Below are 16633 nucleotides of genomic sequence, written 5' to 3'. Positions count from 1 at the left end.
GGTAGCAGGTTTGGTGACTGAGTATAAAGAAGGGAAAAAAACTTCTGGTGTCCCCTTAGCAAATAAAAAGGAAGTACTGGTTGATGCAAAGAGTTGTTTAAAACTCCATTATTAGTAATCAGTATTTGTTACAAGAAAAAATTTTTTAACAAAATCCTTATTTCTTAAAAAAATGCAGATTAAGTTCCATACTTTTTTCTCAGAACAAAGGTGCAAATGAAAGGTCTTATTTATTGTGCTTTAAAATGAATCATTTTTTTAGCTTCTATTTCTCTCTCTATTAAAGGAATTTAGAGCAAAATCAAGAGAATGGGACAAACAAGAGATACTGTATCAGACTCATCTGGTTTCTTTAGATGCTCAACAAAAAATATTATCTGAGAAGTGTAATCAATTTCAGGTACGTTTTCTAATACTGTCTAATACTAAATTAGAATAAATTAGAGGTTAAACACTATTACTCTCTTTACCATTCAGCATGTAATCTTTCTATAGATAGAAATGCCAAGCAACGGAAAATAACCAGAGTAGGTCCAACACTAGGTAGAGTTACAAGTGCATGAAATATCATTAATGACTTGATATATCCCAGAAGGTGGTGCTATTAAAAGTCTCCATTGTTATTGTGTCATTAAATAGCATGTTTTTGCGTGCATATGACAAGTCATTTACGTTTAAGAAGGCTTGGTCCCTGCCCCCTAGAACTTTACAGTCTAGACACAGAGATAATACAGGTACAGGTCGACAGATAATTAATGACAAGTGAATGGAAAGGATTCAAATCCTTTTCGAGGTCACAGGAATAAGAGAAAAATTTGAACTGAGATAGTCAGGGCATGTCCTCCAGCAGGTGTGGAACACGGTGTGGGCCTTGAAGAAGGGAAGAAGGGAGGTATTTTGAGACAGGAGAGAATGTGTTCGGGGTAGTGGAAATAACAAGTGCAAAGTCCTGAGGCAAGAGAGCAGAAGGCGAGTTCGCTGAAGGGGAACTGGGCCGGCTGGGTGGAGGGCGCGTGGGAGGTGGGGCCTGGGGTCTGGTGCAGGTGGTAACCAGCTGGAAGCTTGCCTAGGGAGTTGGAAAGTTTATTCACACCAGTGAGATGCTGTTTTGTTTGTTTCCTATATGCTGCTTTTTCATTCTTTCTTTGAGTTAATTGAATATGTTATACATGTTCCCTGAACAGCACAAAATAATCTGACAAAATTGCTAACCTCATCCTCTACTCCATTCTCAGCCATTTAATACCAATAAGGTAAACAATTAGGTGTTTATCTTCACATAATTTTTCTTTTGTACACATATGAAAATCTGGATGGAAATTATATATGTTTCTTTTTTAAATTTTGCTTTTTTACTTAATAAACTGTGGATAGCCTTTTGAGTCACTGCTTAATTATATTTCAGAGTATTTATTATATATGTGTGTGTGTGTGTGTGTGTGTGTATATCATATACACCATAGTATATAGTAGATATACCATAATTCTTTCAAACATTTCTTTATTAATGAGCACTCAGGTTGTTTCCAGTTTTCTGCTGTTACACAGTAGTGTAACAAATGTCCTTGTATAAACATCTTTAAATACCAATACTCTCATTTTGTTAAATAAAAATCTTAGAAATGTTTGTTGAGCCAAAGGGTATGTTCATTCAAATTTCTAATCAATATTAGCAGGTTATTTTCTAAAACAAATTAGAGCAATTTACAGTTCATGAACAGTCAAAGACTACTCCTGTCTTGTCAACATGGAATATCAGTCTTTTGATTTTTACCAACTTGAGAAACTGATAGTAATGTTGGCTTGATTTGCTTTATGTTTCTCTGACTGCTTGTAAGGTTGGGCATCTCTTCATGTGTTTCTTAGCCTTTTTCATTTCCTGTTCTGTGAATTGCCTGTGCACAGACTTTGCCCACTTTTCTTTTGTGCTATTTGCCCTTTCTTATGATGTGTAGAAGTTTTTGTACTTCGGGAATTACACGTGTTATATGTGTTGACAACTTTTTTTTACAATCCAGATTTGTTTATTTCCGGTCATAGAGACATTTTCAACTATTGTGTAATTAAACCCATACTTTTCCCCTCTTTTTCATATCTTCTATATTTTATTTTTTGCTGAATAAGAATTTCCTACCCAAAGCCCTCTGTATCTTTGCTCTGAGATTATAGAAATATGACTTCTCTTTATGCCATCTGAAATTGAGGTTTTAGAATAAATACTAGGCTGAATTATGAAGGACATAGCTTCATTATCTAATAATATATTTAAAGATTTTTTCCTAATTTTTTCAGTCACTCTTGAACTTTATATATAAGCTTAAACATTCCCCACTTCACTGACACAGTTTTCAAATTTCTCAGAAACAGGCACAAAGTTACCAAACTCAGCTAAACGGTAAAAAACAGGACATAGAAGACAGCAGCCCTGAAATTCCTCGGTTGATATGTGAACCAGATTCCACTTGTGAAACCAGTGAAAGAGATGAATTTATTATTGAAAAATTAAAATCAGCTGTGAGTGAAATAGCATTAAGCAGGAATAAGTTACAAGATGAAAATCAGAAGCTCTTACAAGAACTGAAAATGTACCAAAGACAGTGCCAGGTAAAGATTTATTTATTTTTCAACTGATACCGCCCTTGAGTTATACAAATGATGACTCAACAGGTATATGGATTAGAAAGCTGATTTTTTTTATTACACATGTAAATTCAGTTCACACTTCCTCTTGATAAGTAATTATTATTTGATGAGTGAATTTAGTGATCCTGGGCCCACTGTCCCCCGCGAGGTGGCCTTGGGACCTTCAGCAATGCAGTAGTAATTACCAGCACAATAGGACAGTGGTCTCTCCCAGACCTCTGTTCCTAAACACCGTGGCTCTTTAGCCAGTCCACAGCCTCTGAACCCACGTTCATTCTCTGACCCTGTGCCTCGGACTCTCAGGAAACCATTAAGGTTTGACCCTCTAATCACCTCGATGAAAGGCATGTGGATCACTCCCTGTGATTTATCACTGTTAGGTTTATCATAATGGTTTACCAAATAGTAGCCCAGAGTTTTGTTTTTGGAGGTGACTCCATATTAATAGATATGATCAGTGGTTTTTCCAAGGATTAATTTTTTTAACTCAAACATTTTTTTTTTTTGTCTCTCTCTTGGAACCACTAAGAAGGTTATGTAGCATTCGTTAAAACTGGTCATTACCAGCTTCTTGCCGAAGGGTGTACTTCATATTCATGGCTGTCCCAGTCACTTGACACATTCAGTGGTTTTCTCTCGCATTCTCCATCAGACCTCCCCGCTGCAAACCTTCAGCCTCTTTCTGCCGATTCCTCCGTGTCATCCCACTTCTGAGTCCCACTCTCTTCCTCCCCAGGTGGAGATCAGGGCCCCAGGTCACCTCCTGAGTGTGTCTCTAAGGTATTCCGCCTCAGGCCCTTGTTCCAGGGCCATTTCCCAGTGTTGGGTCGACTGCCTCCGTCCTCCTGCGCGCTGTCTGTGAGATGATACGTGGGCCTCATGCTTGCCCTTCTTTCTCTACATCCACCTTCTGTGTCCCCCGTTCCCCAGGCTGATAAGGGGTCAGAACACAGACTGCCAGCTTCTCCTGCCCTGCGGCATTTCTCAGAGAAGTACAGCTCCCCACTCCAAACTCCAGCTCCATTGGAGGAGGGGCTGTTATTCAAATGCCCAGGAGAAAGCAGATGTAAACAAACAAGCCAAGCTAAACCACAAATACTCAATGCTGAGGACCTCATACAGTTTCTAGAAACAGAAAAGACATTGATGCTGTTTGCTCTGACTTCTAGAAGGTGAATGAGACGAGCACCTCCTCTTGTGCTCTAGGGCTCAGCCCCGCGGTGATGGCGGAGCTGGGTTTGTGGTTCAGCGGTTCTCACGGGCTTCCCTTCCCCTCGGGCCTGCTTCCCCTTCATCTCCCGGGACAGGAGCCACCGGTCACACCTCTGGCCCTGCGTCAAAGGCAACTGATATTTACATCTTTGTAGCTGTCGTCGTAGTGGTTGAATCCTCCAGCAGGGTCACAGTAAATGAAATTGTTTCTCTGGGTATTACCTGAAAATTCTCCCCTTGTTTCAGGTTGTCCTGCTCAGACTGAGGACTTCTCTTGGTCCTTTCTTGAGGTCTTTTTGGCTCTGGTCCCTAGGAATCTGTTTTCTGCTCCGACCTATTTTGTTCTGTTTTCGTTGATTTGCCTGAGACATATTTCTTCCGTGCCTCTAGTTATGAAGCTTGGTTCTGCCTTTTAGTGAGATCCTGATTCTTCAAGAACATTAATTCCTTTTAATCACCCCCCAGAGTTCTGTTTGGGCTTATTACAGCCCAAGAACATTGTCTTTTATAGACAGAGGTTCAGCTTTTGGTTCTTGGCTCACATGTGGAGTAGAAATCTCTATTCTTGCCCAATATTCTAGGAAGAGGTTCTGTTCCCCTTTCATGGCAGTGTGACTGACTTTCTCTATAATGCTTTCCTTTATCAACCCCACTTTTCTCCTTCTCAGAACTTCATCTTTTATACTTTTCCAAGAAGTACACTGGAGAATCTTGTTAAAAGAAAGAAGGCTGCAAATGGAGGAAGTGTGTGCATTGAGAAGCATTAATAAATTAACATTCCCGGTCCAGATCACAGCCCCTGCTCTCTGTGTGAGCAACGAGAGCCTGTGCTGCTCACCCTGTCACACTCCGGCTCCTGTGGACAAGTGAGAAAGTGCAGCCCGAGAGTGAATGCGTCACTGGGAGGTGGAGGACGTGAACCTCCCGATGGCCAAGGCCATGGTGTCCATCCTTTAGCATGATTGCCATATTGATTAACCCTTCTAACCCATGATATGACTCATCCTTCACCCAAGATCTTTACAGACTTGCAGGGTTGGAGTGGGGGGCTTACCTGCCTCCTGAGAAGGCTCTGTAGGTTGTCTGGGCTGAGGAAGGTCCACGTTAGCAGGAATAGAGACACAGATGCAGAGAACGAATTCCTGGACCCTGCAGGGGAAAAGGAGTGTGGGACAGACTGGGAGAGGAGCGCTGCCATATATACGGCACCACGTGTAAGATGGATGGACGGTGGGAAGCTGCTGGGTAGCACAGGGAGCTCAGCTCGGTGCTGTGATGATCTGGGCGCGTGGGGTGAGGGCTGGGTGGGAGAGGCTCAGAGGGAGGGGCTCTATGCATACCTGTAGCTGGTTCACATTGTTACACGGCAGAAACTACACAGCATTGTAAAGCAATTATATTCCAATAATAAAAGTTTTTAAAAAATGAAAGTCCATGTCACCCACTTTGACTTTTGCTTATAGACATTTATTAATGTACTTAACTTATTAACATTCTTAAATATATACTAAAAAAATAAAAACCCAGCTACTCATACAAGTCAATATAATTATAAAATATTTTGATTGATATTTATACTAAAGTTTATAAGTATAACTATCTTAATTGCCTAATTGTTCTGAAAGTGAAGTGTTAGTTGCTCAGTCGTGTCTGCCTCTTTGAGATCCCATGGACTGTAGCCCGCCAGGCTCCTCTGTCCATGGGATTCTCCAGGCAGGAATACCAGAGTGGGTTGCCATTCCCTTCTCCAGGGGATCTTCCTGACCTAGGGATCGAACCCAGGTCTCCTGCATTGCAGGAAGATTCTTAACCATCTCCGCCATGAGCCACCAGGGAGCTGACGCTCCTTTAAATCAGTGACTCTCTGCGAGGTGGTTTTTCTTTCCCAGCGGCACTCGGCAGAGCTTGCATGCGTTTTTGGTCATCATTGCAGAGAAGAGGGGTGTTATTGGCATTTGGTGGGTACAGGTCTGGCTTGTTGCTGATCAGCTAACAGTCTCACAATGCGCAAGACAAACCCCACAATGAAGAATTGTGCAGACCAAATGTAAATTTTGCTCAGGCTGAGAGACCTTGTTTTAAATTTTGAAATGTTATTTTTCTCATAGACTTCACCAGTAATTCTCTAACTGTACTTGTGATGTTTTCCAGAGTTAATGATAAATTTTACTGTGGCTGGAATTTATTTATTTATAATCCACCAATTTCTATGAGAAAGTGTACCAAAATTAGTTTTACAGATTTTTGTTCATGTAAAAACTAATTTATTTATCCTTGGATCTAGGAGCATTAGTAAATTTAAACATCTCCATTTTATACTTTACAAAGTATTCACTTATTTAAAAAAAGCAATTCAAACTATTCTGGATTAAGTTTCACATACCAGAAAGTGTTATAGTTCTAATGAAAAGACTTTTGAGAAATAATTTGCTTCAAAAACTTCAAGATGTCTAAAAATTTTATAACTAAACAGATGGGCCTTAAACTTGTTTTACAAAATTATGTTTTACCAAATGGGAATAATTAGAGGTGAATAATCACTATAACCAGTGCATGTTTTTAGAAAGAAGTTTCTTGTCTCTTTTTGCAAAACTGTCATATGTTAGTGTTCCACATCTTGCACATACATTTAAAAAGAGAACCATTTCAGTCTGAATTACTGTCACTTATTGTATGTAAAATTCTGTTTCATTTACAACATACTTTAATGCCAGCTGCATCTGAATTTTCACAGACTCACATCTTCTCACTTGTCTTTCTACAACCTTGAAATGTGTCAGCAGACACATCTATTCCATTATATATATTTATTTTCTGTGCTGCACTATACTCACATTTTGAAAGTGTGCAATATTTCCCATTGGTAGTCAGTGACAGAAATAAATTGTTCTGTATTTTTTCTAATATCTATGCCAAAAAATATGACCTTTTTTGTTTGCTCTTTATTGTGTCATTAAGGTACTAGAGCCACACAGTCCTTAGAAATATAATACACAAATGTAATTTAAACTTTTACTAGTAGCCACATTAAAAAAAATCATAAGAAATGGGTAAAATTAATATAGGATAGTAATATACTTTATTCAGCACAACACATATCCAGAGTGTTTTCATTTTGACATACAGTCAATGTCAGAAAATTATTAATGAGATATTTTACATTTCTTTTCATATTTAGCCTTTAAAATTCAGTGTATGTTACACTTGCAGCACATCTCAATTTGGATATTAAGTATCACCGGGAATACCTGATCTGTATTTAGATTTTATAAAATTTACAGTTAAAATTTTAGACTTGCATGCACACATAAGTTGTTCCAAATAAACTTGACAGTGTTCCAATAACTGAATCAAGTACCAGAGTCATTTTCCTGAATATTTGCATACACATTGGCAAATAATTGATTTGACTTTTTATACCAAAGCATGCTAATTTTAAACTACATCTAAGTTAAATCCAAATCCCCAATTCTTGTGTCAACCCAGTACTATTAACTTTGAATTCAAAGGGATATTACAGAAGTCAAAAAAGCAACTCGATCTATCAATTATCAGTAAAGCTTCTTTTCTTATACTCTATAGTAAATTTACATAATGCTGTCAATTAAAAGCTTTCACATATTCCTACATGTTAGAAAAATGTGTCAAATCATTATTTATTGTAAGTCTCAGTTTTAACTTCTCTTGTCTGTGTAGCTGGATCACAGATAAGCCTTTTATCCCTTAATGATATCTCCAAATGTCACACTTTTAGGTATTATTGTCTAATGACAGTACATAAATAGACTCCATTATTTTCAGATTTTACAGAATTTTTGTCAGTTCTCACCCATGGTGATACTACATTTCGCTGGTCTGGAGTTAGAGCCCTCTTGTGACCCCTGTTCCCCAAGGAAGGCAGGCACGCTCCTCTACATGCAGTTACACGTTCCATTGCTCCCTGCTGGCAAATCTGCAATGCGGGGAGCCCAGAGAATACCTTCTTCAATTGAGTAAAGTAATGCATGACATTCACGTCAAGTTTATTTGTCTATTTGCTAATCTCTTGTTTCATATTTCTCTTGTTTATTTTGTATTTGTAATCTCATCTGAAAAATCTGCACTGTTTGAGACAGGAACTTTATTAAATCATCTGTTTGAACATGTTTTCCTACTTATTTCCAAATCAGCTAGGAATATATGGGGCTAGGAATATCTATAGGTCTCCTAGAAAACAATATATTATATTTAAGACTTTGGTTAAAAAAATGTTTACCTGGGACCTCATATGTCCTATACTGTCTACACAATTATAATTCTAAGCTGTGAAATTTTGGATAAGAATTAATAAAAAAAACATATATCCACATGAAAACTTACATGTGATTTTCATAACAGCATTATTCATAATAGCTAAAAAGATGAAATATCCAAATGTCTATCAGCTGATGAGTAAACAAAATGGTATATCTATACAGTTAAGTATTATTAACCAATAAATAGGAATGAAGTACTGATACCTGCTGCAACACGGATGAGCCTTGAAAGCATCATATCAAGAGAAAGAAACCAGTCACAAAAAGGCCGCACAGTGTATGATTCTATTTGTCTGAATTGTACAGAATAGGTAATTCCATAGAGACAAAACACACACTAGTGGTTGCCGGGGGTGGGAAGGAAGGGAAAATGAGGCGTGGTGGCTGATGGGTTTGTGATGAAAATACTCTGAAATTAAGTTGTGTGATACTTACACAACTTTGTGAATATGCTCAAATCCACTGAACTGTACACTTTAAGTGGGTGAATATTATGGTATATGGATTATATTTGAATGAATCTGTTATTGATGTATAGAGAATTATTAAACAAATGACTTTCTGAAAATATCAGTAGTGTTTTTATGGTCTTTATTAGCAGTGCCCTAAGAACAGCCCTGCCCCCATCTTTACCAATAAGCTACAGGCCTCTTTTACTTATTTTTCATGAAACAATTATTTTTGAGTCTTAAATGTTCTAAGTGGACTAGTAGACAAAAGATTTGGATTTTTCCATTGCAGAATCTGCCACTTATGAGCTGTGTAACTTCGGGCCAAGCCTGGCCCTCAATTTACTCATCTGTAAAAATGGTAATGGATTTGATGACTGATTCACACTGCAGGCCATCTCAAACCTTCCCCACTGTCAGAAATTCCCTTCCCAAGCCCCACTTCCACCTCTCCTTCCACTGGCATTGCCTTTGTCCTTCACAAGGACAATACAATCCAGCAGATAGCCCCTCTCCTACCCCGCCTTCCAGATGCGTCCATGCGCCCCCATTCTGTCTTCCCTTCTTCTTTCCTGTTGAGAGGGCAGCGGGGCTCTCCTCCTCTAGGCAGTTCTTTCACTTGTGCTTTGGGACCCACCTCGCCCACCTTCTCAGGACCGTGACACCGTCAGTATTAACCCTTCTCTCCCAGCTGGATCCTTCCCAACAGCTTCTAAATTTGCTCAAGCCCCTGTTATTATCCAGATTAAACACGGGGCTCACAGCATTGCTGGTGTTTCTATTTACCAGCTAAAGTAGGGCTACTATTGGGCAATAATAACTGTAGACCACAGTTTATAATTCACTTTGTTGACCAGCTTTGAAATTAGGTTTCTCTTGGCCATTCACAATTATTTGCATTAATCCAAATTTTATGCATTGGTACTCATGCTTTTATGTTTCCCTCCTTCATATAGTATGGCTGTGTGTGGATGATTCTTTGTCTGTATCACTAGACTGTGAGCTCATGAGGACAGCCTGTGTCTGTATCCTCAGCACTGAGCACAGTTAAGAGCTCAGTAAATATTTGTTGAATAAATGAATGAAATTCTGTAAGACTGAGCCAGCAAAGGACTAGGTATCAGATCATTTGAAATTAGGGTGCTTCATAGATATTAAATATTTTAAAATGTATTGCATACATCATGATATCCAAATGTGAGCATTGAAATTTTTTGATATTTTTATTTAGGCCATGGAAGCAGGACTCTCAGAAGTGAAAAGTGAGTTACAGTCACGTGATGATCTCTTGAGAATTATAGAAATGGAACGATTGCAGTTGCACAGAGAACTGTTAAAACTAGGAGAGTCCCAAAGTACTCAAGAAAATAAGAAAAGGTATATTTTTATACTCAGCAACCTGAGAAGAACTGTTTAAAACATGATGCTTAAATATTTTTAAGAGTTTTATGTTTGAAATTAGAATTAAAAGTCTGTTTTGTATTAATTATTAGGTAATATTAGATATTAAAAATAAAGTTAGTGATTATTTTATCTTCAAAATTATTAATTAGTAGGTAATTAATTATTAGGTATTAGGTAATTATTAGGTAATATTAGGTATTAATTATTGATAGTATTAATTATTAGGTAATATTAGATATTAAAAATAAAGCTATTGAATATTTTATCTTCAAAATCAGTTTTTACTTACCTAGAAAATTATAGCATGTTCTGATATTATGGATATTTATGAAGTCAAAGACTTTCTTAGAACTTTTATTCTTCAGAATATTGTATGAACAATAGTATAGAGCTTATATTTAATTATCAGTGTTTATAAATAAAATTTACTACATGTTTTTCAAATGTTTTTATGTTGATGGCCTTAAGCCTCAACTTTTCACTCATAAATGTTTTATTTATTTTGGCCTCCAAACTCATCACCTTGTCAGTTCCATTAAGAGTTTTGTTAGGGCAGATGTTTTTCCTGTTTTAAAGTCAGGAATTGTGTACTGTATAGCCACAAAGGAAATGGCACTGCTGAGGATTGTTAAGTGTTTGTGTTTGTGAATAAGACTGTTCTAGCTCTTGCCTGCTGTTCTGGCTCTGAGCAGACCTTGAGTCCTTCTCACATCTGAAGGGTAATGCCAGATCACTGATAGGACTTCAGACGCTGAACACCCAAACGATGATGGACATTTACTGAAAGATGATCACATTGTCCTAAAGTGTTAGTTGCTCAGTCCTGTCCAACTCCTTGTGACCCCACAGACCGCAGCCCACCAGGCTCCTCTGACCATGGGATTCTCCAGGCAAGAGTGCTGGAGTGGGTTGCATGCTCTCCTCCAGGGGATCTTCCCGACCCAGGGGGTCTAACTGGAGTCTCCCGCATTGCAGGCGGGTTCTTTACTATCTGAGCCACCAAGGGAAGCATTATTTTTTCAAAGCTGTAGGACCTGCTAGCATTCCTTTGAGGTCTTCAAATAGCAAATTAATATTCTCCAAAGTAACCTCTTGTCCATCTATCTAACCAAGGGTGGTAGAACACCTATTAGCCAGCATGCGTTTTAGAGTGGTCAGATATACAAGCTATATGTCATCACCACTGATCGTTAATAAATCCACTGGAAATATATTATGCGCAAGACACTGTTCCAGTGTGGTGAGTTGGTGAAAAATGTCTTCACTTATGGAATGTATATGCCTAAAAACAGAAGAAATTTCCTAGAAGAGCAAACCATTCAGCCCATGTCTAGCTTTGGTTTATGAAGAGCACTGTAGGTATTTACTCTGGAGCTCTATCTCACACAGTCAATTTTTAATTCCAGACATGGCCAGCTTTCCTTGAATATATGACTTAATCTAAAATCTTCCAGTTATTTGCATATTTGGCCAATACAACTCTTCTGTTATGTCTGCTTACCGTTTTCTATTTAAACTGGTATATATTTTGGTCTCCAAACTACATTTTTCTCATTTGGAGGATAGTCTTCAGTTCTAGTATTCTGAGATTTTATGAAAAATACGTATTTAACTTTTCACAGCTTCTATTGTATTTTAGACTTTGGGCATAGTCTTCTCAGCCTTCATCTTTCCCATTGAAAATTTCTAATCCTTTTAGTTTGTTTTCATTTGAACATGATTCTGTCCTCTTTATTGTTTTTTTTTGTTTGAATTCTGTTTCTTTTTTACAGTTTTATTAGGGTGAAGCAGCCAAGGCTACTGAGTATAAACACACAATAGTTTTATAACAGTAGCATTGTAGTGTTTTTTATTTATTTTCAAAACTTTTCTCCATTTAATGCCAAGATTTTGTTAGCTTTTTCTTTTCTTTACTTATAGAAGCATCTTGGGCTGACATGTTCTGAGAATTATTAAAAACAATTCCTACATTCCCTTCTTACATGATAAATGATAGTTCCTTTATGTCTTTATGTTAACATGATTATTGTTTTCTTCTTGAACTTGTCCACATCAAAGCTTGATGTTTGTTCCACTCACTCTCTGAAATTTATGAGATCATTATGGGGTTTTTACCATTCAGTTCAGCATTCCACTCCCTGAATTGCTTAGAAAGAATTAAAAATAGGAAATTTCATTTTTCACCATTTAAAAATCATAGCAAAGAAGACAAATTTAAGATTGATCCTAAAATAATGTTTTATGGGAATACTGGATAAAATGCTTGCAATATATTACTGAGGGGAAGCAAAAGGGGCCTGAAAAGCACTGTGTACAGTACATGCTAATTGTATGGGAAACATGTGTTTCTACACATACGCATAGACAAAAAAGACAGTATACACAAAAATGCTGACAGTGGTTTTTCCTAGATGACAACTTATAGCAGTATATATACTCTGATAAACTCCGTTTTCTACAAAGTTAACATGTATACTTGATGACCAAAAAAATGTAGTCTAATCCAGACACATGCACCTCAAGGATATCACTATTAATTTATACCTTTTATTTTTTTAACTTTTTATTTTATATTGGAGTATAGCCAGTTAACAGTATTGTGATAGTGGACAGGAAAGGGGCTCAGCCATACATAAACATGTATCCATACACACCCTGCTATATTGAAATGGATAGCCAACAAGATCCTACTGTATAGGACAGGGAACTCTGCCTGAATGGGAGGGAAGTATGGGAGAGAATGGATACATGTGTAATTTATACATTTTAAAAGAGCCCTTTATTTCCCATCTTTTCATTAATGATTTCTCTCATCTCTCAGATTTTGTTTTGTTTGTATGTGTGGCTTAAGTTTCTGATTTGTGAAACTGTTTTAAAGGCTCTTTGGAAATCTAAAATCATGATCAGTTATAGGTAGGTACATTCCTCGAAACCACAGACACTATCAGGTTAGTCCAGCAATAGTGGAAATCATGCTACGTTTCTTGCATGGTTATCTTTATGTTTTTTTAAGTTTTTTAAAAATTAATTAATTTATTTTAATTGGAGGCTAATTACTTTACAGTATTGTAGTGGGTTTTGCCATACATTAACATGAATCAGCCACGGGCGCACATGTGTTCCCCATCCAGACCCCCCTCCCACCTCCCTCCCCATCCCATCTCCCAGGGTCATCCCAGTGCACCAGCCCCGAGTGCCCTGTCTCATGCATCGAACCTGGACCTGTGATCCACTTCACATATGATAATATACATGTTTCAGCACTACCCTCTCAAATCATCCCACCCTCGCCTTCTCCCACAGAGTTCAAAAGACTGTCCTTTACATCTGTGTCTCTTTTGCTGTCTTGCATATAGGGTCATCATTACCATCTTTCTAAATTCCATGTATATGCATTAGTATACTGTATTAGTGTTTTTCTTTCTGACTTATTTCACTCTGTATAATAGGCTCCAGTTTCATCCACTTCATTAGAACTGATTCAAATGTATTCTTTTTAATGGCTAGTAATATTCCATTGTGTATATGTACCACAGCTTTCTTATCCATTCGTCTGCTGATGGACATCTAGGTTGCTTCCATGTCCTGGCTATTACAAACAGTGCTGCGATGAACATTGGGGTGCACGTGTCTCTTTCAGATCTGGTTTCCTTGGTATGTATGCCCAGGAGTGGGATTGCTGGGTCATAAGGCAGCTCTATTTCCAGTTTTTTAAGGAATCTCCACACTGTTCTCCATAGTGGCTGTACTAGTTTGCATTCCCACCAACAGTGTAAGAGGGTTCCTTTTCCTCCACACCCTCTCCAGCATTTATTGCTTGTAGACTTTTGGATGGCAGCCATTCTGACTGGCGTGTAATGGTACCTCATTGAGGTTTTGATTTGCATTTCTCTGATAATGAGTGATTTTGAGCATCTTTTCATGTGTTTGTTAGCCATCTGTATGTCTTCTTTGGAGAAATGTCTGTTTAATTCTTTGGCAGCGTGGTTATCTTTATTTTTCATGTTTCAGTGATTTTTTATTTTACCAATCTCCCTGATGTGGAAGTGAACATTACCTGTTTCTAATTCTTCAAATTTCCTGTGGAAATTTTACTTTTCATACTAGTTCCTGCCTTTCTTCTCTAGTGCCCATATGTGGTTGCTATTCCATTTTACAAATTGGGCAACTGAAGAATAGACTATTTGAGCTTTCTCTGGGTAGGCTGTCAGATTTAATCATTTTGGATCACTTTTATGGAGTAGTTGCTCCCCTCGGACATATCCTGACATAGTTCCTTTCCACAATGTAGAAGCAGGTCAGGTTGTATTTCCTTTTTTAAACTGGTTCCCAAGCTATTTTATTATATGCAACAGTCTTTTTCTCCTTATCCAAAAAGCTTATCTACATGTGCAAATTGAGTATTCAGCCAATTTTTAATGTATAATTGAAATTCCATATTAATTACTGTGTTTTGTTTTCACTATTATTTGCACTCAGTTAAATATGTAAATACTTATGGGACCTGAATGTATTAGAACTTGCTGTGTGTGTAACTAGAAATGTCTCCAGCAGACTAATAGTCTATCTCTCAGCCTGTGAAGGCCTAAATTAACAATGTAATCATAACAATTTATCAGGTTTAATTTTTATTCATTTTAATTTGTAGACTTGAATCATCTTATTCACCATCTACTAAAGAATCAGAAAAAAAAAGGAAAGAGCTATTTTCAGTGACCCCAGATCCACCAGATCATGAAAAAGAGTTGAACAAGGTATGGTAAATAAGGAGCTCCGTTCTTCCAGGCAGATCTGAAATCTTTGAGTACAAAGGGGAAAAATCTTCCTTCTCACTCCCTTCTTCCTCCTGCTATTGGTGTATTTTCTCCTAAGACAATAACCTACCACGCTGCTAATTCTGACACTTCTCAGTGTGAAGCCGTAGGGAACACAGACTTCAGGTCATCACTCTGCTGCTGGGATGCTGCTCTTAGCAGGTGGAGGGCCTTGGACTCTTTGAAAGGCAGCTGTTGGCAAGAGTGAGAGCTCAGCCAGGCACTCAGCCACACGCCAGGGGCATAAGTGAGGAAGTTGCCTGTGCCAGTTGCTCAAGTTCCTGTTTCTAGGAAGGGGCTGGGCTAATTAGTTCTACCTCATAAGGTCATGGGGCTTCCCATGTGGCTCAGCTGGTAAAGAATCCGCCTGCAATGCGGGAGACCTGTGTTTGATTCCTGGGGTGGGAAGATCCCCTGGAGAAGGGAAAGAGCTACCCACTCCAGTATTCTGGCCTGGAGAATTCCATGGACTGTATAGTCCATGGGGTCGCAAAGAGTAAAACATGACTGAGCGACTTTGACTTCACTTCAGTTCACTTCGTAAGATCATGATGAGGAGTAAACGAGCTAGTACTAGCTGCTACTTAAACAACTCTTGGGCTTCGATGGTGGCTCAGACGGTAAAGAATCTGCCTGCAATGCAGGCGACCCCGGTTTGACCCCTGGGTCAGGAAGATCACCTGAAGAAGGGAATGGCTGTCCACTCCAGGATTCTTGCCTGGACAATTCCATGGAGTGAGGAGCCTGGGGAGCCCCAGTCCATGGAGTTGCAAAGAGTTGGACACAACTGAGTAACTAACATTAAATTGTTCTTGCCATGTGCCAGAAGCTGTTCTAAGGACTTAGCAAAATCTGATTCTTCTATTCCTCACAACCGTCTGATAAAGTGAAAGTCACTCAGTCGTGTCTGACCTTTTGCAAGCCCATGGACTATACAGTCCATGGATTTCTCCAGGCCAGAATACTGGAGTGGGTAGCTGTTCCTTCTCCAGGGGGTCTTCCCAACCCAGGAATCAAACTTGGGTCTTCTGCATTGCAGGCGGATTCTTTACCAACTGAGCCACCAGGGAAGCCCTCCCATCTGATAAAGTAGGTACTAATGCTATCCTCTTTTATATTTGAGGAAACTAAACCACAGAGAAGGTCAGTAATTTCCACCAATATTATAGCTAATAGGTGGCAGAGGCCAGATCTGAATCCAGGCAGTCTGTCTCTAGAGTTCATACTCTTCCTTTAAGTTAAAATCCAGAAAACAATGCAAATGAAGTGCTTAGAACAGGGCCTCCCTAACTCAGGGGAAGCACCTAATAGATGTTCGCTGCTGTTACTGTTGGTTACACCAAACATGTGGCAAGTACTTTTCAAGAAGCTGGGAACAGGAGGATGTATAAGACCTGGGCACTGCCCTGGAAGACCCTGTGGGTTTCACCTCTCCTACAAAAAGTATCTTCTCTTCTTCCTCTAGTAAAATTCCACAGTGGCTTTTTTTTCCCATAAGTTCATCATGGCTGCTACTCACTTCCCTATTCTTTATGTTTAAGGATTACACAGAATATTCATTACTGTATAGTCTAAACAATTGTTAAAACTAGCAAAAACCTGGGCATGGCTTTGAATTATCATCCAGTGCTCAGCACAGTGCCTGAACACAATGAGGGAAAAGAAATATTTAGCGACCAAATCAATATTAATGCTGAAGTCTCCCATAATTGTATAGGGTCATAAATTCTGTTATTTGTATAAGTTCAGCAAACATTTATTGAGTATCTGGGAGGATCCCTGGTGGCTCAGCTGGTAAAGAATCCGCCTGCAATGC

The 16633-nt window shown here is 38.5% G+C and overlaps 1 protein-coding gene across 4 annotated transcripts in view; it reads left to right on the top strand.

Annotated features, from left to right (window-relative positions):
• Positions 1–16633, top strand: part of DEUP1 (deuterosome assembly protein 1) — a 121693-nt gene that overhangs the window by 43535 nt on the left and 61525 nt on the right. For all 4 annotated transcript variants that reach the window (XM_065936819.1, XM_065936821.1, XM_065936817.1 and 1 more), the window contains 4 exons: positions 287–400; positions 2362–2604; positions 9831–9976; positions 14652–14757. In XM_065936819.1, coding sequence (XP_065792891.1) covers positions 287–400; positions 2362–2604; positions 9831–9976; positions 14652–14757 — 609 coding nt within the window. The remainder of the gene's footprint in view (positions 1–286; positions 401–2361; positions 2605–9830; positions 9977–14651; positions 14758–16633) is intronic.

Source organism: Muntiacus reevesi, chromosome 5 (assembly GCF_963930625.1).
Source record: "Muntiacus reevesi chromosome 5, mMunRee1.1, whole genome shotgun sequence".
NCBI lineage: Eukaryota > Metazoa > Chordata > Mammalia > Artiodactyla > Cervidae > Muntiacus > Muntiacus reevesi.
This window is presented reverse-complemented; position numbering and strand designations above follow the sequence as displayed.